The 23,080-nt window shown below is 42.4% G+C and overlaps 1 protein-coding gene across 1 annotated transcript; it reads right to left on the bottom strand.

The window, feature by feature from the left end:
* Positions 1–6,852: 6,852 nt before the first annotated feature.
* On the bottom strand, positions 6,853–18,645 carry MPHOSPH6 (M-phase phosphoprotein 6). The gene is made up of 5 exons (XM_061386851.1): positions 18,539–18,645; positions 16,200–16,312; positions 10,373–10,463; positions 7,978–8,072; positions 6,853–7,545 (listed from the first exon to the last, which is right to left on the bottom strand). The coding sequence occupies exons 1-5, from the start codon at positions 18,635–18,637 to the stop codon at positions 7,413–7,415; spliced, it is 531 nt and encodes a 176-aa protein (XP_061242835.1). The 5' UTR covers positions 18,638–18,645; the 3' UTR covers positions 6,853–7,412.
* Positions 18,646–23,080: the final 4,435 nt, after the last annotated feature.

A 23,080-nucleotide genomic window follows, 5' to 3' on the forward strand; every position in this document is an offset into this window, starting at 1 on the left:
AGCTGAAACTCCAATACTTTGGCCACCTGATGTGAAGAGCTGACTCATTTGAAAACACCCTGATGCTGGGAAAGATTGAAGGCGGGAGGAGAAGGGGATGACAGAGGATGAGATGGTTGGATGGCATCAACAACTCAATGGACACGAGTCTGAGTAAACTCTGGGAGTTGGTGATGGACAGGGAGGCCTGGTGTGCTGCAGTCCATGGGGTTGCAAAGAGTTGGACACGACTGAGCGACTGAATTGAACTGAATGCATACCATCTGGAAAAATAAATTCAGGAAAAAAGGAAATATTAAAAAGAATAAGTTAGTACATTGTACTTCTGAATGATTCTGTTTGGAAAAAATCAGGGTCTTGGGAAGCTATGCTACTTTATGCCTATTTCCTAATTCTGTTCTTTTGCTTTTGCCTGTAGTGACATGAGAGGAAAAGTGTGGGCTTTGAGGTTAGTAGATCCGGGTTCAAATCCTGGTTCTATCACTTACAAGCTGTGTGACATCAGGCGAGTGTGAATGTCTCTGTGTCTCAGCTTCTTCTTGGATAAAATGGAGTTGGTAAACTACGTCTCCAGCCCACAAGGCAGTGCCTGGCTGAGTGTCAGAACTCAACATTTATTAAACAGACAAACAGTGGAGTAATCTCAGAAATATTCCTGGCACACGGCTGACATATAATGACAAATCTCCTCTGCACGGTTATTGCTGTGGTATCGGAGAAACTGTTTCTTCTTTGACTTATTTTTCTCCAGATGCCATCTGGGCCCTCCGTTACCAGCACCCTTCTTGGTCTCTGATGATCCAGGGTGGGCTTGTGCTTCATACTCCTGACTTAGTTCTGGTGTTCTGTTACCATGGACTCCAGTATCGGTCCACAGCTTGAAGAGCTCGCTTAGTTTTCTTCTCCATTTTTGAGCTGTTGCCATTCCAATGAGGTCAAATGAGAAGCTGAGGTGGGAGCGGCAGAGCGGCAGGTTCGAGGATAGGATCTGTTTGACAGGGGTGTCTTATGTGGTTAAGTGACACAGGGACAATGATCAGAGCAGAGGTCGGAGAAGGGGAAGTGGGTGTGAGAACCTAGGTGAATGGTAGACGAGCGAGAGAAGTCACGGGGAGTCATCCTCTGCCAGCATTTGTCAAATTGCCATCTGCATTACCTGGATGGTCTTGCTTGATCCTGTTGCAATTTTGCAACAACATACGGTTACTCCTGATACTGCTGGGCAGACAGGGTTTTCTCCCATCCAGACAGTACTGATGAAAGAGGAAGTTTAGCAAGGGATACTATCCAGATTAAATACGCCTGAGAACACTGTGACTTTGTAGGGTGCTTCCAGGGATTCCTACTTTACAATGAATGTCTGAAACCCAGTGTGTCTTTTATCCTGGGGCAAGTGAAAACATAGGGCCATATGGAAAACAAGCTAAATATGTTGGAAAGAAACTCCAGGATATGAAATTGAGCTGCTGGTTTAGAAAGTAGCATCCTGTCTGTGCATACAGTTTCTTTGTCCAAACACAGCTAAACAGGGCACATTTATGGGTTAATGACTTTCACAACGACTAAAGTTAACGTTAGAATTTACCGTGTAGTGGGAAGCTTATATAGCTGTGTAAGAACTTACAGAGCCACCAAATAATTTTAGTAAACTGCTTATGGAAGGATATGCCTATACGGAGAGGGGAGGTCAGACCACAGACTCTCTTTAAGAAGCTGCCAACACACCTTGGACTCAAATGATAAGGTACCTGTGTGTTCTCTGAAGCCAGGATTGGGAAAATGAAAGAGTGTTTTGGCAGGCAAGTGGAGAAACTGATTTTTCTTCATAAAAGACATATTAAACAGTGGGGTTCTCTGGGGATTTTCTTGAAATTACTATTAGAGCTATATCTTCTCTTCCTCTCCAAATATAGCTCACTTTGATAAAGTTCGTCAACCAACTTCAATGTTAGTGAATGGATGGTTGTATACCTGTGAGTGGAATGATGATATCTTTTAAATCGAATTTTATATCCATTAGCCAGTGGTATTCAGTTTTCCTCCCCAAGATCTGGGATGGTGAAAGGTTTTAATTGCTTGATTTGGTGGCTTTGTCTTTGCAGCATTAACTTAAGTGTCTGCCTTCAACACAGACAGCTCCCTTAACGGCTGGAGCCACAAACATCCTTGATCCCATTGGGGGCATTCTGTTTTTAAATTGGGTGCATGTTTCCTCAGAGACATGATGAAATGGTTGTATTTTACGGTACAATTAGAAATAAACTTGCGCGTTGAGAGACTGAATACACAAATGGACAGTGGGCAGGCCACATATAAAAACAGAACTTTGATTCATAACCTGCAGTAACCTGCCCAAGAAATCAAACCTTCATCTATAATAAACAACTTAGGAAGCCAGCCTGCTAAATGTCAGACTTGGCAGGAAGTCAGTATCTCCAGTGAGCTAAAAAAAAACTTCATAATAGTCAGCCCCAAATAGTCAGAACTTGATTAATAATTGACAATTATCTTACCTAATTTTTGTCCCCACTTCCAATTTGGGACCAGCTAGAGAAAATAACAGGTTTCCCTGGTGGCTCGGGGGTAAAGAATCTGCCTGTAATGTAGGAGACATGGGTTTGATCCCTGGGTCGGGAGGAGCCCCTGGAGAAGGAAATGGCAACCCACTCCAGTATTCTTGCCTAGAGAATCCCATGGACGAAGGAGCCTGGTGGGCTACAGTCTATGGGGTCACAAGAGTCAGATATGCCTTAGCTACTAAACCACCCCCACCAGAGAAGATAAAATATGTGACCCTAACCAGTGACTTACAATATACTGCTTCTAGTTGGCTGCCTAGGGCTTTTCAAGGCTTTGACAGCCGCCAATCAAGGCATCCTCAACCCTTCCCTTCTTCCCCACTGTAAAGCTCTCCCACTATCTACCTCCCTTTGAGTCTCTGCCACAGCACATGTGATGGTGGCTGACTCCCTTGCTATATAACAAGTTCAGAGTAAAGTCTTTTTCTCATTTGATTGGTTGTTAATTCCATAGCATGCGTGCGTGCTAAGTTGCTTCAGTCGTGTCCAACTCTTTGCGACACTATGAATTGTAGCCTGCCATCTTGTAGGCTTCTCTAAGGATACTGGAGTGGGTTGCCATGCCCTTCTTCAGGGGACCTTCGTGACCCAGGGATCAGATCCTTGTCTTTGGCGTCTACCTGCATTGGCAGGCGGGTTCTTTACCACTAGTGCCACCTAGCAGTGTGGCTTAAATACATTCTGTAGACGAACTGGTTCCCAAATTATCCAACTATCATTCATTCATCCATTCATTTAAGAAATATTTATCACAACCTTTAATATGAGCCATATTCCTTGCTAGGGGCAGAGGCAAATGAAAAAAGATGAGTCCCTGCCTTACAGGACATTAATTCGCTTGACAACTAAGGAGATGAACATGAACGACTCAGCAACCAGGTTGATGGGTGTTACTGTGCTGGGCAGTGTTCTTCAGAAAGTGTTATGCCAACTGCCGCTTCCATGATATAACTTCCAGGAAGTGTAAAGGGTTGAATGTTTTTAACAGCCGTAAACTTGAGGGGCATGAAGCTAAGTGGAGGAAGCCAGATTATAGAAAGACCAAACTTGCATGATTTCACTTACAGAATCTAAAAGAGCCAAACTCTTAGAAATGGAATGTGGAACGATAGTTGTCAGGGGCTGGATGGAGGTGGAAATGGGGAGGTGTTGGTTCAGGTGTAGTTTCAGCTAGGCAAGACAAATTCTCTCTGGACATCTAATGTATGCAATGCGAATAGGGTTAATAATCCTGTTGTGTACTTGAAATATACTAATAGGGTAGATCTTCAGTGTTCCCACCAAGAAAGAGAGGGGAGGAGGGGAAGGGGCAAGGGAAGCGGGGAAGTGTAGCTGTGTGAAGTCATGGATATGTTGACTGTGGTGATCATATACCAATGTATACATGTATCAAAATGTATACCTTAAAGGCATATAATTCATATTTGCCAATTATGCCTCAATAAAGAAGGGAAGAAAAGGAGGAAAAAAAAGGATTTCAAGCTCTACCAAGCCCACGGTTTCACAGATACTACTGATTTATATGTATCTGTCAAAATCTAGTCAGGAGATAAGTCACCCTTCTTTTAACAGGGGAAATTCAATATAAATAACTGTTAATGGGGTATTAAAAAGCCAAAAAGGCACAGAGAAAATACTAAAGGTTATCATGCAGGAAACTGCCACTCTTAGGGAAGAGGCTGTAATCGTTCAATTTTAAAAGCTTGGAGGACCCTGGAGAGCTGAAATACAAGATCCTCTGACAAGTAGCTGCTCAGTTAAAACCAGCGTCTCTGAGCTGTGAGTGGGGGATCCTGTGGGCCAGGGTACCAGATAGACGTAAGAGGGCATCAAGTGTTACTGACAACTGTGACTGGAACGCCAGCCTCTGTTGGGGTGAAGAGGTATTGGGGGATGGGTGCGGTGGGCAAAGGAATAGGAAGCAAAGAGACAGAAAGAACTGAGCCCCTCCTCCTCCGGTAGCTTTGCTGTCTCCTTTGGGCTTCATCGGCAGATTCTAGTAAGGAGGCAGCTGGCAAAAAAGAAATGGGATTTGCAGAGGGCTTCCCTGATAGCTCAGTTGGTAAAGAATTTGTCTGCAATGCAGGAGACCCCAGTTCGATTCTTGGGTTGGGAAGATCCCCTGGAGAAGGGATAGGCTACCCACTCCAGTATTCTCAGGCTTCCCTTGTGGCTCAGCTAGTAAAGAATCTGCCTACAGTGTGGGAGACCTGGGTTCGATCCCTGGGTTGGGAAGATCCCTTGGAGAAGGGAAAGGCTACCCACTCCAGTATTCTGGCCTGAATTCCATGGACTGTGTAGTCCATGGGGTTGCAGAGTCAGATACGACTGAGCGACTTTCATTTCACTTCTTCACTTAGCCCAGCATCAAAGCTGAATATAGAGCATTTGAATCTGAGAAACAATAGGTTAGAATCTGCTACAATCCGTTGCGTGGGCCATTCAGCATTCACGTACACACATGCTTCTAATCGTGATTAAACTTCCCAGAAGAACACTCCATTTCTCCCAAATGAATTGCAAACATCCTTTGTACAAAAGATGTTCTCACTCTCTTCTCCAAAATCTCAGTGGACATTGTATCTGTTTCTGGGAAACAGTCACACTATTCATCTTATCTCCTGTCAGTTATACCCAGACTTCGGTGAGACTCATCTGAATATTGTTATCTCAAGGCTAAATAGCAAAGTTAACCCTCTTTAAAAAAATGGACACAATACTATGAGGAAGGAGAAATTAGCACACATACACACCAAGAAAGAAAATGTGTGAAACTGCTTGGTAACTTGTTTTTGTAATTGGTTGCAAGTTAATCGACTTCATTATTCCCCCTACACACTCCGTATTTCCTCTTTCCTCAGCCAGTATCTGAACTGCTCAGGGTTGACACCTGCTAGAGCGACCCAAGACTACAGAGTCTAAAGGGTTGAAATCTTTTTCACCTCTGAGGTTGCACTTTTCCACAATTATCCTTCAATTACAAATAAATTTAAGTTTTAAAAAGTGAAAAAAAAAAACCTTATCACTGGACATGGAAGTGCTAAAAAAACCACGCCCTAGAGGAAGCGCCCTAGAGGAAGCTCTGCGTCTGACGTCCTTCTGCATCACCTATCGTGTAGTAACAACACAAACGTCCCTTTGTTCCCAAGATCACAAGCACCAGCCGGGAGAGTTAACGTTTCTTTGCCTGCTGGTTTAGTGGTAAAATGAGCAGATTGTTTCAATTTCTGTCTTCTTGGGACCACTGTTGTCTTCCCTAGTGGAAACAAACCTTCCTTGGGAACCCAGAGCTCCAAACAAGAGATCAAAATTGAGGGGCAGGAAGCAAAATGTCTGCTTACTGGGTGTAGCAGTGAGAGGAGCTGTTCCCTTTGCCTCCACTGATTCCAGACGGTATGTTCTGACCATGGGGAGAGCAGAAGACCCATCTGAGTGCTCGGTGACTCAAAGCATCAGTTACATTTTGTAGGATAAGAGTGTCGTATCCCACCTAGGGCCCAGTGCGTTGCGCCTTCAGTAGACCACTTCACTGTCCTATTACGGTGCCGAGTATCATGAGGGTGGATGAGATGTTCCATAGATTCAGGGACTGTGGTGCTGGCCAAGCGCCGTGGGAGACTTCCAGCTCATGCCTCAGGATGTAGAGAGCAGGAAGGTGCACCTTTCTCACCTTCACGATGAATTCAGACCCAAATTAACTTCAAAGTCACAACTTTTTTGTAACTCACCAGAGAACTGCGGTCACAGAGCAGTCTGAATCTAGGGAGACTCTGAGAGAGAGGAGGAAAGCACCTCTTTCAATTGCTAGAACATAATTAGATGAAATCAGTATTTCTCAGATGTCCTAGGTAAACATCTCCAGACGGACAGACACACATACACATTTAATTCCATGGGCCTCTCATTTACTATCTAGAATAAGGTTCAGATTAAGAGATGGTGTCCCTGGTTCGATCCCTGGGTGGGGAAGATCCCCTGGAGAAGAGAAAGGCTACCCACTCCAGTATTCTGGCCTGGAGAATTCTGTGGATAGTCCATGGAGTCACAAAGAGTTGGATACGACTGAGTGACTTGCACTTTCGAGAGGCAGTGTGGTTGGTGGTAAATTTTACTGGGTTGAACTATCAAAAATTGATCACTGTTTTTGGCCCATAAAAGTTTCAATTTAATATATCACCATATTCTAAGTTAATGGCTATTGGACATTACCAATTGGACAAAAGTTCCAATACTGAATTAGACTAAAATTATTTGATAAGACAACAAAAAAGTATATGAAAACAGGTATTTATTATAGAACCATGTCTAAAAATTAAGTAAAGGCTTAAACAACAAGAAAAAACATAATTCCACACATTGACATTGACTTTGTAGCATGAAAATACTTAGCCCGAAGAGGCAAGTTTGTTCTTGATGAATTAACATATAATAAATTCTCATGACATGATTCCAAAATATACATATGAACTGACTTGACATGTTTATAAACATAAGGGCAATTTAAACACTGGTATTAGTTTTCACGAGTTCAATTTCAGGTCAGTGACTGGAGAGTTATATTAAAAAAAAAAATCTGAGATAAAATATTCTTTAGGAAGCTACCACATACCTATGTACATTTGAAGATCAAGGGTTTAAAGTCCACTCTTGATGAACACCGTTAAGCAAAGGATGTATAACATCCATCACATGTTTGTTCCAAAAACAGCATGTTTCCAAAAGTATACATTTCTTTACAAATAAACATTACGCCATTAATAACTATAGAGGAACCTACAGAGTTGAGTTCCAAAATATGCTCTCATCCCTGAGCTATATCTTAAGGCCTACACTTTAATCTTGGGGCTTTAAGAACATCTTCTTTGCTTTAACTGGTTTTACGTCTCCATTTTCATCTTCTTCGTAAATGGCACGGTCTCTTTTCTTGGCAAACTTTTTCCCAATTGTCCCCACCAAGGTCTCATATCTGTTAAGATGATAAAACGGAACAAGTTTAGTTTCAAATAAAAAAGGAATCAAAACTTGTCAAGACTATCAAATCAAATACACAACAAAGAATAAGAAAAACCAAAACGATGATTAAAAGAAATAATCTGATTCAAAATTCATGAATTTCTCTGTGAACAATTATTTTTTTTTGGTTTTGCATTATCCTAATAAATTAAGATGTATATTTTAAAATATGTATTAGAAGCAGCACTAGAAATTAGCCCTCAGCTGCCAGCCTGTGACAGGTATGAATCCACCCCAGGTCATGTTAGAAAAAGCAGGAAGTCCCCTTTCTGCTGGGGTTACTCCCTTCAAAGGCAGGGCAGACCATCACTGGGCGGAAGGAGTGTAAGCGTGAGTTATTGAATGCTGGGCTCAGATTATAAACCTGGTCTAAGGTAACACTTACCTTCTAGCCATTTCTTCATCTGACACATCGAGCTCCACTGTTTGCTCTTCAACTTCTTCTGCTTTGTTCTTAGTGTTCATCTGAAGCATTAATTTCTGAAAAAAACACAACGGTGGTGACTAGCAGAGTCAGAAAAAGCTTGTTAAAAGAACTAGTGCCAGACACATTTGAAGGTAGAGACACAGAATCCACAGCATCTACAGGACTAGCCAAAACTTACTAAGGGAGTCTCTGTAAAATTTAACCAACTTTACTCCACAATATGTTGATATAAGCCAGCTCTGAATTAAAAAAATAATAAGACAAAGCCTCACTAGATTAGACTTACTGTTAATGAGTTTAACCTGTAATTTAGATCAGAAACGTACTAGTTACTTCTGTCTAAAGCAGGCACACTGCGAACACACTGTAGTGAGTGGGGAACGGAGGAGTAAACTTCATGCATCCTCTGAACTTCCCACTTTTGAGCCAAATGTGAGAAACACTACAGTCTGGAGTAATTTTAAACGCAGCTTGGGTGGTAGCTGGGGAACGAGAGCAGCGAAGTGCTGGAAGGCCAGCACTGGTGTAACGGTGGGGGCCTCCTCACCCCTAAACATGCGGGTGAATAACACACTGATGTCCACATGATGTCTGCATGCCATGCATCTTTCCTTGGCTTCTTTTTCTCACATTAATGTTTTCTTGATAGGTATCCACCGACAGACTTAAAAACAATATCCTCTTTACCAGAAAGGTGGGACCAGGAAAGGAAAGCAGAAATCACTTTTGCCTAGCTTTTCCAACGTTTAAAGGACTGAAGATGAAGCAGTCTCAGTACAAGCTCTGTGGGGGCACAGCCTTTGGTTCCCTGCTGCACTTCCAGTGCCTCCACAGGGCTGACGCACCACAGGTACACAGTAACTATTTACGGAATAAACCCCACAGTAGGCATCCCCAGAAACACACAGATACTATGAAATGTGTCCTAAGTACATCCTGCTTGTAATAAAGTCAGTGCCCAAGTTGGTATCATTCTTTTTATAGCCAGGTACACTGAACTTTTCTCACAATTTACGACAGCTCAGACCTGCATGACCAACAGTTCAAAACCTTTTCCCAGAGAGAATATATTAAGTGTTATAGAGTGCTGGTAATTAAAGTCACTTTCTAATAACGTCCCACATCAAATCTGGAGGGTCAGATCAACACTATTTCCCACTGCATCACTTTGGAGTCCTTGCACCCAATACCCTAGTCTCTGGGCATCAATCGCTCATCATCTTTGCTATCTTTTTTAATCTTTTACCCCATTGCTCTCATTCTCTTCCTAATCTAAAGCTTTCAGCAGGCCAGAACAGGAGATATATTAAAAACAAACACTTCTAGTGTTGATTTTGTGTAAAGTCGATTTTACCACCTTAATTAGCACACCCACTCAAAAAAAGGAGACAAAGGAAAATCAACCTGCATTCTTTATAAATAAACACTGGTGTTTAGTTTGGCTAACTGTGGTTGCTCCAGGCGTCCTTAGAGAACCAGTTTTCAACCAGGGATGATTCTGCTCAGCGAGGGGCCCCTGGCAATGTCTACATAATGTCTGGACACAGTTCAGGTTGTCACAGCAGGAGTGTATATGTGTGTGTCTAGTGGGTAGGGGGCAGAAGTCAGGGATATTGCTCAACATCCCACAGTGCACAGGAAAGCCCCCACCACAAAGGCAATTCTAGCCCCAGTGTCAACAGTCCCAGGGCTAAGAAACCACAGCTTCATGAGATAGTTACCAAACAAAAGCTTTGTATCACAAACCTCCATGTGGTTGGCTAACTACTGATAGGAGAGCTTTCAGTATCTGAGCCAGAGTTCTAATAATTATTTGTTAAATGAACAAATCTGTGCTTCTCTACAAACCCGAGGCAGGAAGATTAAAATAAACAGCTCAGTTACAAGGTGAATACTTCCTTTGAAGACAAACTTTCTAAAGAATCATTTACAAATCTATTTATAAGCTTGGATTAAAAGCTGTCCATTAAAAAGTCAAATTATTCAATTTTTAAGTTACCCTTTTTCCATTAGAAAAGACAGATTTATAGATGCCAGAAAATAATTTTTCATAATGGCAGCAAATGAATACAATCCTGACATTCCTGTAGAAGACCCGAGCTAAAATCCTAACACTTACAGTGGCACTGTCAGGGACTGTATACTGCTAAATTAAATCACCTACTCAATTCTAACATAAAACTAGACTGCAATGCCTGCGATTTCTTTAAATAGCTATGGCAATATTTCAGGACTTGTTATTTTCTATATAATGAGGCGAAATGGTATCTGTTGTGAAAAAACCTAAACCCAATCATTAGCAGAAAGAATTCAATTGGAAAAATTTTAAATCTGAAGCAATTATATTTAATACCTCAACCTCAGGATTAAATCCTCTGAATGACATTCTTCCATAGAGAAGATCTTCACACAACAAGAAACTCTGCTCTTCTATAATGAAACTCCTAAATGAGAAAATAAACCTGTATTAACAGCATGTCTACTTGTAGCAAAGCACAGCAAATAAAAGTCAAGATTTCAAATGAAAAATAGATCTTATGGTTCTCAGTGGAATCAAGGAAACATACACCAAGCTTTCTAACCTAAGGTTAGAGATAAAAACAGATTGCTTTGGTCAACAAAAGCACTGTGAGGCAAGAACACAGAGCACCTGAATTTTCCAAACGTAAAGTCAAGTTTCCTTGATGTTTATGCTCCCCACCCAAGTTTTTTATTAAATTTGCAAAAATCAGTGTCATAGGTAGCTTTAAGTGAGTGTCTAAGTTGGAGCTCTCAGCTATAAATAACGACGACTGATGTTGGATGACTTAAGCAGAGAAGTAATTTACTCTAAGGACACAGGGTATCTTACAGACACTGGGAGAGCCGGATGAGTGGGACTGGAAAATGAGCAGAAATAAGAGTGGCTAGGTGGCTGACCTCACACCAAAATCATCCAAGTAAAAACGGCGCTGCTACTGAGAGGGTTCAACACTGGACACCACAGAGGGCATCCAGATGCAGGTGTGGATGTTTCAGTGTCCGAAGGGATTCTCCCACGAGTCACCAGTGCATAACCCCCATCCCAAGTGAGCACATCTGACGACAGCACATGTTCTCCTGAACGTTTTGTTCAGCATTTCTCATAAACTTGAGATTCCCTTTCAACTGGCCAGTCTGGTTTCTTGTAGAGTGCAGGTGATAAAACATCACGAACGTCTCAAGTAAATCACCTCCCTCAGGAAAGCACCATACATATGCATTTAAGTCTTCACTTAAGTCAAAAGATGGACCCAAATGCCAGCAAAGGATTTGCAGAAGGACCACTGGCCCCTCAGAGGGCTTTCTCACGCGTTTCTATTGACTCAATAACATTAGTGTGAAAAGGTGGTTTGTTATCAACAAACATAGTTTCAATGATGAGGGACACTCATGGAGCTAGCAAATAAGGGAAATATTCCAAAATATAGCTGAAAACATTCTGTATTTTAATTTTCCTGCTTTCATTAATCAGAATCCATGACTTTAGAGCTAAAACATATCCAGGAAATTATCAATTTTGTCAATTATTGCAGATGACAAACTACTGCTCAGGAAAAAACAGACACACCTGCCTAGGGCCACCAATAACGAGCACTGCAAAACAGGGCAAAAACTCACTGCTGGGGAGCTAGTCTCTGTGGGTCTCCTTCATTTCCACATGCCTGTGAGTGAGGCCCTAGATGTGCTTTCGTTCTTTTCAAGGATACACGCACAGTGCAAAGCTTTGAAAGGCTGAGCGGCTGTCTCCCTTCTCCTGTTGGAGCAATACACAGACTTGCTTTAAGGCTCAAAATAAGGATACTGCCTCCCCTGGGGCCAAAGGCAAGTCTGTCTGCAGTTCAGTATCAAAGACTCGGGGCTCCTAAGCTCAGGACTTCTCTGTTCTGATGTTAACCTACTGCGGGTACCATGTCATGCTCCCTGGGATAAGAGGAAATGATGCCAACGTGATGCTCAAGCTGCTTGCTGTGCTGTGAGTAATGAAAGTCCTGTCTCTGACTCAGAGCTCTCCTGCCTTCCACCAGTATCCGTGAAACTGTAGCAGGCTGACTTGTTAGTTTGCAAGTAGGGTCAATCTCAGACCTCACAGTTCTCGAAGTTCACCAGGCCACAATACATAAGCACAAGAAGCACAGTAGCCAAAAATACTTTTTAAACATCATCCTGTGGCAGGCGAGTCATTAAACTGGCTGTACTCACATCCTCTAAACCACAGCACATCCTTTGGAGAAAAACAACATGGCAACAACAGAGCAAAATCTCTGATCTGGTAACTTCCACTTCTATACTAAGTATCAGGTTCCCTGGTAACACTCTGAGACAGAGCTCTGCACAGAAGTTTCACTGGGGAGTGCTGGCTGGAAGACACCCCTCTACGGAAGTGAGGGCTGCAAGACTGGGCTGAGGGAGAAGCTGACTTGCAGCATGGCTATACCAAGACCTCAGCCCCTACAGGGAGCTCCAGACTTAGGAAGCTCTGCAGCTGTTTCAAGCTGAGGCAAAGCAAGCAGGTCTTAATCCACCTACATAGCCTGGTGACTGGCTAAGGGAGGCATGCACTCTGAATAGTCCTAATGGTCATCACTGAGCTATAGTCCAATATAGCTGAATAGCAACCTCTAGACTCCCAGAGCATATACACAATGAAATCTCCAGTTTCAGGGAGATCAGTAACCCTTTGGAATAATTCAGATGGTACTACCAAGTAAAGGTTCACAAACACAAATGAGCAGAAAGAGTGGTTGAATTTCCTAATACTTAAATATAAGGAATCACATATACTGCTAACACTTTGTGCTTTATGCCTAGCACTGTGGTCACTGCTTCACATGTATTACCTCATTTACTTCTCATCACACCCAATATACCAATGACAAGAGACAGGTTGAATAACTTGTCTAAGATCACAAGTAAGCAAGTGGCAGAGGTGGGCATCAAACCCAGGTCTGTCTGTCTCCAGAGCCCATGCACTAAATTAGCCAATCCATCCCACTGTCTGGGGTGTTAAAGCACACACACCTCAGGGCCATGTCATCCATTTGCCCTTCCAGGTCTACTTCTCACCCCCCATAGCCCCCACCATCAGTGCCTTGGGAAGCTGCTCTGAATGTAACACATGGAACAGCTTCCTTCCATAGGCTTACCTGGGCTGGCTGTGCCCTCAGATAAAGATGGCGACTCTTGCAACATGCTCCCTCCACACAGCCCATCTTCAGATTCAGTAACCACTCCATCCCCTTGACCCTCCAGGCCTGGGGGAAATTATTTCTACTACACAAACCACTGAGGTGCTGCACTGTCCACAGCTGCTTCCCTACTTCTGCCCACACTTTGGTGGTCTCTGTTATACGCTCCTCAAATTACCCAACTTGACAGCTTCATCTCTTCCAGCTCATGTCCCAAACTGATCTTCATTTCTAAACATAAACATGACACTGAATGATGGCAAAAGGTTATTATTAATATTTACTGCTATGATCTGAAAGTTCATGTCCCCCCACAAATTCATATATTGAAATCCTAACCCCCAAAGATGAGGATATTAGGAGGTGAGGCCTTGGGAAGGTGCTTAAGTCATGAGTGTGGGACCCTCAGGAATGGGTTTAGGGCCTTAGGAAAGACCCACAGAGATCCTCAGCCACTTCTACCAGGTGAGGATACAGCAAGAAGGTGCTGGCTCTGAGCCAGGAAGAGGACCACCATCAAAACATGACCAGGCTGATATCCTGATCTTGGACTTCCAGCTTCCAGAGCTGTGACAAATACATTTACGTTGTTTATAAGCTACACAGTCTGTGGTATTTTGTTACAGAACCTGAACAGACTATGTCACATACCTCCCTAGGAAAGGAATCTAAAGGTCATTTTCCTGGGACTAATACGCTATGTTGGGGGGAAAAAAAAAGAATACTGAAAACAAGATACAAACAGTCTTGCTTTTCATTAAAAATAAGTAACAAAACATCTGGAATACTCTTGAGCAAGTTTAGCCAAGGCATAAAATTAAATTATACCTCCCTACCAGTAACAGTCCCTTTCCTACCAACCCCTGCTCCCAAATCCATACCACCTTCAGCATCATCTGCTCCTTCCTCACTGACATCTTGCCTCCTCTGAGAAGCAAGAGAAAAGCAAGTTGAGAAGTAAGCAGAAAAAACAAAGTACTTTCCTTCCATCCCTCCTGGTGGGATGTACTTTCTATCTTTAGAGAAGGACGTTCAAATTCCCAAGAAAGATCTAGAGAAGATCAGCCAAGTAAACAATGGACAACAACTGTGTTAGAAACAAAAAAATAAATTATAAGGTATGGAAAGGGAAAACATAAGTGTGTCTGAAGACAATAAGCAGCATCTCTAGTGAGAAACCTATATGCAGGTCAGGAAGCAACAGTTAGAACTGGACATGGAACAACAGACTGGTTCCAAATAGGAAAAGAAGTATGTCAAGGCTGTATATTGTCACCCTGCTTATTTAACTTATATGCAGAGTACATCATGAGAAACGCTGTGCTGGAAGAAGCACAAGCTGGAATAACCTCAGATAAGCAGATGACATCACTCTTATGGCAGAAAGTGAAGGGGAACTTAAAAGCCTCTTGATGAAGGTGAAAGAGGAGAGTGAAAAGGTTGGCTAAAAGCTCAACATTCAGAAAACGAAGATCATGGCATCTGGGCCCATCACTTCATGGGAAATAGATGGGGAAACAGTGGAAACATTGTCAGACTTTATTTTTTTGGGCTCCAAAATCACTGCAGATGGTGACTGCAGCCATGAAATTAAAAGATGCTTACTCCTTGGAAGAAAAGTTATGACCAACCTAGATAGCATATTCAAAAGGAGAGACATTACTTTGCCAACAAAGGTCCATCTAGTCAAGGCTATGGTTTTTCCAGTGGTCATGTATGGATGTGAGAGTTGGACTATAAAGAAAGCTGAGTGCCGAAGAATTGATGCTTTTGAACTGTGGTATTGGAAAAGACTCTTGAGAGTTCCTTGGACTGCAGGAGATCCAACCAGTCCATTCTGAAGGAAATCAGCCCTGGGATTTCTTTGGAAGGAATGATGTTAAAGCTGAAACTCCAGTACTTTGGCCACCTCATTCGAAGAGCTGACTCATTGGAAAAGACTCTGATGCTGGGAGGGATTAGGGGCAGGAGGAGAAGGGGACAACAGAAGATGAGATGGCTGGATGGCATCACCTACTCGATGGACGTGAGTTTGAGTGAAATCTGGGAGTTGGTGATGGACAGGGAAGCCTGGCATGCTGTGATTCATGGGGTCACAAAGAGTAGGATACGACTGAGCCTGAACTGAACTGAACTAGTCATTTGATAAAACTTAAGTAAAACTACTATACCACAGAGGCTATCAAGGTAAGAAAATAATCAAGGAGGAATGATAAACAGCTTTCAGAAACATTTAGAAAAGTTAACTAATGATGTGAATCATCACTCCTTCATTAAAAATTTATCATGCATCAACCAAGCTTAGAGGTGGAAGAGAAATGATCTAGTGTGTTATCCTGTTTCAGTAATAACTATCTGGTGACCCTCAGCAATTTACCCTCCCTTAAGCTTCAGTTTCCTCAACCATAAAATGGGTGGAATCATGTTAGCCAGCTCTCAAGTTTGCTGTGAGGATTAAATAATTAAGAGACATAAAGTGCTTTGCCCAGTTCCTAGTATATACACTAAAGACTCAATACATGTTAGCTAAGATGACTGGTATTATCAGTAAAAATTAAAAAGAAAACAAATAAAACACTCTTGACTTTACAAAGCTCAATCTATGGAGAACTCTGTTACTGAAACAAAACTGGAGAGACGTGAAGTACACATATAATCTTCAGAACTTAATACAATAGACAGCACATTGCAGATTTTCTTAGAAGGTCCCCAGCTATCACCAGAGACATATGGCTTAGATTCCTTTATTCTAAATAAGGAATGTAAAAAAAGAACAATGTTATAAATGATGGCAAGCATCAATAAAAACATATAAATGCAAGTAGAACTCTTATAGACTTAATGATTAAAAAAAAATATTTGCAGGGCTAACTCAAGAAACTGAACAGGTATCAGTTCATGGGTTTTATGTCACTGGAATGATAAATCATATTTACAGGCATGTGAACGTCCAACGTATCATAAAAAACCTACTCTTTCTCTTTCAGCTCAGGCAAATCCAAGTACCAGTGCTCTTCACTAATGATTTTCTTTTCTTCCTCTTCTAGTTGTTTCTTGGTTTCCGAGTCCAGTCCCCTTTGCATGAACTGTCAAAACATAACAAAATCAGAGTCAGCAACTATTTTCCCCAACAACCTCATTTCTCTGGGAATCCCATCTCAAGGGTGGGGATGGGGTGACCAAGCAGCTTAGCTGACCAAGACAAGAGGACTTCCAGTACACTAGAAAATAAACAGTTTAGTTCAGTCACTCAGTTGTGTCCGACTCTTTGCGACCCCATGAATGGCAGCACGCCAGGCCTCCCTGTCCATCAGCATCTCCCGGAGTTCACTCAAACTCACGTCCATCGAGTCGGTGATGCCATCCAGCCATCTTATCCTCTGTCGTCCCCTTTTCCTCCTGCCCCCAATCCCTCCCAGCATCAGTCTTTACAGTACTAAATCCTCAACCCTCTCATTCTTGCTCTATATTTAGCTCTGGCTGAACAGCTACACTAGATAAGGAAACCTAAAGCAGCTGCTCCCTTGCTTCTCATAGGATACCCCACTTTATCTGTATACTCTGTCTCCCGCTGTTCTGCCAGAAGGCTTTTTGTTGGCAATGGCCAAACTTGCCAGAGAAGCTGGGTAATTGTTTCTGTCTCTTTTGCTTCAAGTGTCCAGTTGAGTGTTCCCAAACCACCCAAGCAGGGGTAGATAACTTTTAAGTTAACTTCTTCCTTCACAATTACAGAGTCAGATTGTTGGTCTGAGCCCTAAGCAGCCAGCATAGCTTCATTTGACTTATTCCAAGACTAAAACAACTGCTAAAATCTTCCCAATGCCTGCTTTGCCAATATACTTCCCTGAAATTTATATGATTACACACCATAAGGAAAGAACCCCCTCTGTTTACTCAAGATCCAAATTTTGCTAATACGTATCAAAGAAGTACTTCAAAAATGATTAATTACACTACTACTCACCCTCAGCCCTCACTCACCCTATCCATCCCAGGTTATACTCCAGCTCAACTCCACTCAGGTCTTGCACATGCCATTTACTCTCCAATGTTTCAAAACATTCTTTATGCCCTGCTTCCCTTCACTGCAAATTGCATTATTCTGTAAACAAGACATTTGGCAGTTTGCATCTAGATAGTGGTGTTCAGTGACAAGCAGTACAGAGTGGTACTGATAAGTAAGAGCAGGGGCTTCAGAGCCAGACTGCCTGAGTTTAAGCCCTGTCTACACTTATGTATAAACTGTGTAACTTTGGGCAAGTTACCTACTTCTTGTTTCAGGTGCCTTGGCTGTGAGAGAGGGACAATAACCGTACCCACCTCAATCGGTTATTATGTGGCTTTCCCGCCTTGTCATATGCAAATTACTCAGTGTCTAGCACATAGAGCTAGAAATGTTCGCTAATACTGTTACTTAAGTTTTAAGGCTTACATGTTTCTCCTGTATTAATTCCTGTATTCATTTTATCTACCCTTGTCCGCACACCTCATCTGAAAATCAATTTTGTTTGAAGTTGGTGACGTAACTTCACTTTCACCTCAACTGTTAAAATTCTCTCTGTTCCCACCACCACTGAAATCCTTCACCCAGATCATCAGTCCTAGCTGGTCGTTATGACTGCAGTTTTGTCGGGTCTTTCTGTCAGCAATGTATTCTCCACAGGACAGTGAAAGTAACGGTGAAAACTTAAGCACAGCTCGTGATACTCGCCCCGGTGCTCAATCGCTTCCCAATGCTCACAAGATAAAGAAAAAAAATTCCTAATCTGCCCTAAAATTCCTTCCTTGCATGCTGTGATTATTGGCTTCTTTTCCAGGCCCATTTCTTGCTACTTGCCTTCCAGACAGACTGAATGACCTTTAGTTCTCTGAAATTACGGATTTGGGGTGGAGGGTTGCCTCACCAACTTCTGAACTCGCTTCTCCCCCAGTCTGTGACGCTCTGTCCCCCACCCTCCCACCTACCCTTCAGTGTCTACTAGATGCCACTACCCGCAAAAGCCCAAGTAAGTTCCAGGGGCTTCCGGCGCTTCTAGCACCACTGCGCTGAGTACACTATATTTTAAGTGCCTGCTTACGCGTCTGTCTCTCCTATCCGACCGCCGGTTTTAAGAAAGAATCCGCCGAAATTTATAATCCAGTTCCCGGTGCCTAAAACAGAGCAGGCGCTGCTCAGTGAATGAATGAAGGCGACAGCTGTAGGTCCTCCGGGGCTTCTCTAATGCCCTCGTACGCCCGCCGCCTAGGCTCCAGCCAGGTCGGAAAGACTGGGTATCCCCACCGCCCAACCCGCCTCCCTCGCGTCCCCGCACCTTCATGCGCAGCAAGTTCTTGGACAACTTAGTTTTGCGCTCGGCCGCCATACTGACTCCCACCGGGCGCCGCGGTCTGCAACTGGACCCACCGCGCATGCGCGTTTCTGCGTGTGCGTCGGCGCCGTCATACGTAGCGTGCGTCCTCCCGCCCCCGTAGGCTTCGCCCCTGTTTCTCGCGCTTCGAGGTGGCCCGCGCTTTTTGCTTGTCGCCTCAGGGAGCATTTAACTCAGGAGGTGCTTTCTTCGCGCAGAAGCCCGGGGTAAACACGGCTGTCAAAGCAGGAGTGAGAGCAACTTGACGCCGAGAGAGAGGGAGAACCCAAAGCGGCTGCTGCCTCAGGAGGCCGTAGTCCTGGGCGCCGTCGGCCTTCCCTGAGGGCTTCGATTGGTCCCCTCAGGGCTGAGCACCGGCCTCGTGCCACTCGCTTTACAGACCCCGTCTGGCCGCGCGTCGCAGACCCAGTTGCCTTGGTGAGAACTTTGAGACAGTGACCACACCAACCATTCCCCCTCAGTGTTTCTAACGTGGCTGGCGGGTTTTCTGTGGCACTCCATATGTGTAATAAGTTCATTTTCCTGAGAATCCCATGGAGCCATCATTATCCTCTTGTTGCAGTTTAATAAACTGAGGTACAGGGAGGTTCCAGAACCAGCCCAAAGCCAGGGTGAGGGAGGTGGGGGTAAACCCAGGCAGTCTGGCTGCTGAATGGCCTTTACAGTGTCAAATCCACCTGTTGACTGGAGTTTGCGTTTTTAAACCTAAGTGGCCAGTTAAATAGGAAGAATAGGGAGAGGTGTATGTCAAATACACGAGCATGAGAACATGACCTTATTTTCATAGGAAGAGTTAAAATAACTTTGCCAAGATTATAGTTTTAATGCTGCGCATTACCATCTAAAGACAGTTTTCACGCCATTCATAGCTGCCACACTTTGAAAAACACCCATCCTGATAGCTCTTCCGCTGATAGCGTGCACTGTATAATGAATTCTTGTGCTAAGTACCGCATGTCTTCTATTTTTTATTATTTAAAAAAAAATTTTTTTTTAAATTTAATTTTATATTTTATTTTTTTCCCCTGGGAGTGTGTATTACTTTAGTTCATCCTCATAAGAACTCTGAAGAAGGTATTGTGGTCCTCATATCGTTTGGGAACCTGAGGCCCAGAGATTAAGGGACTTACCAGAGTTTACACAGCTAGTAAGTATTAGAGCTAAGATTGATCACAGAGCTGAGACTTGAATAAAACAGTCATTCCCTGGCAGATTTTCTCAGAGGAGGAAAAAAAGTCATTTTAATATGGTAAGCGGGTATAGAAACTTACTCATTCGTGTCTATATGTGAGACACTGGGTTCATCTCTGAGCTACACTGATGCATGAAATCACATGACCTGCCTTTCTTGGAGCTGACTATCTGGTGAGAGCCATGGCAGAAAGAAAAGAATGATGTGTTAGAGGGACTTTTAGGGTGACATTAGATAAGCTGATCTGGGATTGCTCTTGTCAGATGATAGTGCCTATGCTTGGAAGCTGAAAAAAAAAATTGTTGTATGAAAGATTGGAGTAGAGTGTACCAAAGGGAGGAAATAGCAACTGTGAAAGTCCTGTAATGAGAATAAGATGAGTTGTCATAGAGTTTACCAAGTGGGAACAGTAGACGTAATCACATGTTATGGGCGGAATTGTGTCCCTCCAAATTTCATCAGAATTTTTCAGAATGTGGCTGTATGACTTAGAGAACGAACTTTGGGTTGCCAGGGGGAAGGATAAGAGGAAGGGATAGGGGGTTTGGGATGACATGTACACAGTGCTGCATTTAGAATGGGTAACCAGCAAAGAGCTACTGTACAGCACATGCAACTCTGCTCAGTGTTATGTGGCAGCCTGGTTGGGAGGGGAGTTTGGGGGAGAATGGATATATGTATATGTATAGTTGAGTCCTTTCACTGTTCACCTGAAACTATCCCAATGTTGTTAATTGGCTCTACTCAATATAAAATAAAAGGTTAAAAGAAGGTGGCTGCGTTTGGAAACAGGACCTTTAAGGAGGTGATTAAAATGAGGCCCTTAGGGTCGTGGCAATCTAATCTGACTGGTGTTCTGATAAGAAGAAATTTGAATACACAGGAAGATACCAGGATTGCGCAGGTACAGAGGAAAGACACAGCAAGAAGGTGGCCATTTAAAAAGTGAAGTCGCTCAGTCCTGTCCGACTCTGTGACCCCACGGACTGTAGCCTACCAGGCTCCTCCCTCCATGGGATTCTCCAGGCAAGAGTACTGGAGTGGGTTGCCATTTCCTTCTCCAGGGGATCTTCCTGACCCAGGGATCGAACCCAGGTCTCCTGCATTCCTCTGAGCCACCAGGGAAGCCCAGAACAGGTCTCAGGAAAAACGAAACCTTCATCTCGAACTTCTAGCCTTCAGAACTGTGAGAAAATAAAGTTTTGTGGCTTAAGCCCCCTGGTCATACTATTTTGTTATGACACCAAATTAGTTCTTGATTACAATTATAATAAGAGCCCTACGTGAAAAATATTGGACTCAAGAGAGGATATAGAAAAGGCATCTAAACAATTCTGGCCTGGAAAAGGAAGTTCTCTTAAATGTGTGACATTTGAGATCTGAAAGGGGGAGGAGTTAGCCTGAGGAAAAGCCTTCTAGTCATTTAGTTTTGTGCTACCATAATTCCCATACATCCACAGAAAACTTATCTTGCAAAACTGAAACGCTACTCATTGAACAAAAACTCCTCATTCCCTCTCCCAGCAAACTATACTACTTTCTGCCTCTATGAATTTGACTTCTGTTCAGGATTTTGAAAGAGGTTCTGTGAGAGCCAAGGTGAAGAAGTGATCCATTCTGCCATCTGCATCCAGGCATCCAGGAAATAGCTGACTATGAACACTATCTTGAAAGATAGGCACATGTCTTGTCAGACTTAAGAGGAAACAATTCCTGAAGAAATAAGAGCATATGCACACCAGCTAAGGAAGCTAGAAGCTCTACACTTCCCCTCTGGACCTCTGTTGTTACCAATATACTTGGACACTGGATTCTGATTCCTTTTCCCAAAACATTGGCTTCATCATGGTCACTCTCCTACTCCACAGTTTACAGTGAATATTGTTGTCTGAGGGATAAAGGTCAAATTTCTCAACCTTCAAAATTATTCATTTTTATTTGACATAGAAAATACTTATAATTAAAACAAATCCCCAAAGCCTCTACCTATCAAAATGTAATGAATGAAAAGTGGTTTAAGAGTAATAATGTAATTTTAACTTTGAATTAAACTTGCAGACAGGGAAGATAACTCCTTGATGTCTCTCTGCTGTTGAATTATAGAATACAGAGGATAGGTTTCACACTCAATAATGTGTTAACCTGTTTTAGTTACACAGCCAAAGAAACATCATTTGGGGGGAAGAGATATTTTCATAGGTTTTCACACAATTCTGAATTCTTTCATAATGGAATTGGTTGGATGAGTGAAAACCTCCAATTACTTCCAGTAACTAGACCCATTAAGAAAAGGTTCCCTGAGTCTCTTCACTCTTGGAGCAGATCATTTCTAAGGCTATGCAGCCCAGTACAGTAAACCTATGATTAATATGTTGCTACTGAGCACTTGAAATGTGGCTAATGTGACTGCAAAATGGAATATTTGTTTAAATTTAAAAACTGTAGCAGTGTAAAATATTTTCATGTTTTACACATTTTATTATTTTGGCAGGACTGTATTTCACTTTAGCCTGTCTATGTTGAGATGTGCTGTAAGTGTAAAATACATACTACATTTCAAAGACTTGGAAGGAACAAAAGTAAAATATTTATATTTTTCATATTGATTAAATGTTGAAATAAGAGTTTGGATGTATTTGTCTAAATAAAACCTAGCATTAAAATTAATTTCATCCGTTTCTTTTTTTTAATGAATCTGCTAGGAAATTTAAAATTATATATATAATTTCTTTTACTATTGTATTTCTTTTCTCTTTTATGCTCTCTCTTTCTCTCCCTTTCACTCCCCTTCTTTCTTTTTTATTTCTTTCAGTTAGCTTTTGTTCTTTTTGTTTTTTGCAAGTACCAGAAATTCATCATGGCTTATTAAATAAAATGGGGATTTATTAGAAGGACATTTCTAGTAGTTTATAACAAGGCTGGAGAAAAGGGCAAGTTGAAAGAAACCAGGGCAACGCAGGTATCTAGGAAGTGGGAATTAGTGTCACTGTAGGAATAAAGAGAATCAGATGATTGCTGTTGGGATTTTCAATTTTTCATAGTCAAGGAGAGAATCTCATTGAGTCTTAGCTAAGAGAGGGCAAGATCTGATTTATAGTCCCTTTAGGACTATACACAATGGGGGAGGGAAATTTTTTAAAGAGAAATTGGGTGTATAACCTAAAGAAAAGATAATCATTGTAATAGCCCAAACAGCAAAGCCAAGGTTAAGTATCTATCTGAGGCAGGAAGGAAGAGAGTTCCCTTGATACAGCCATGGAGGACAAAGAGCATCAGTTAGGAAACTGACACAC

The sequence above is a fragment of the Bos javanicus genome, chromosome 18 (assembly GCF_032452875.1).
Source record: "Bos javanicus breed banteng chromosome 18, ARS-OSU_banteng_1.0, whole genome shotgun sequence".
NCBI classification, from domain to species: Eukaryota; Metazoa; Chordata; class Mammalia; order Artiodactyla; family Bovidae; genus Bos; species Bos javanicus.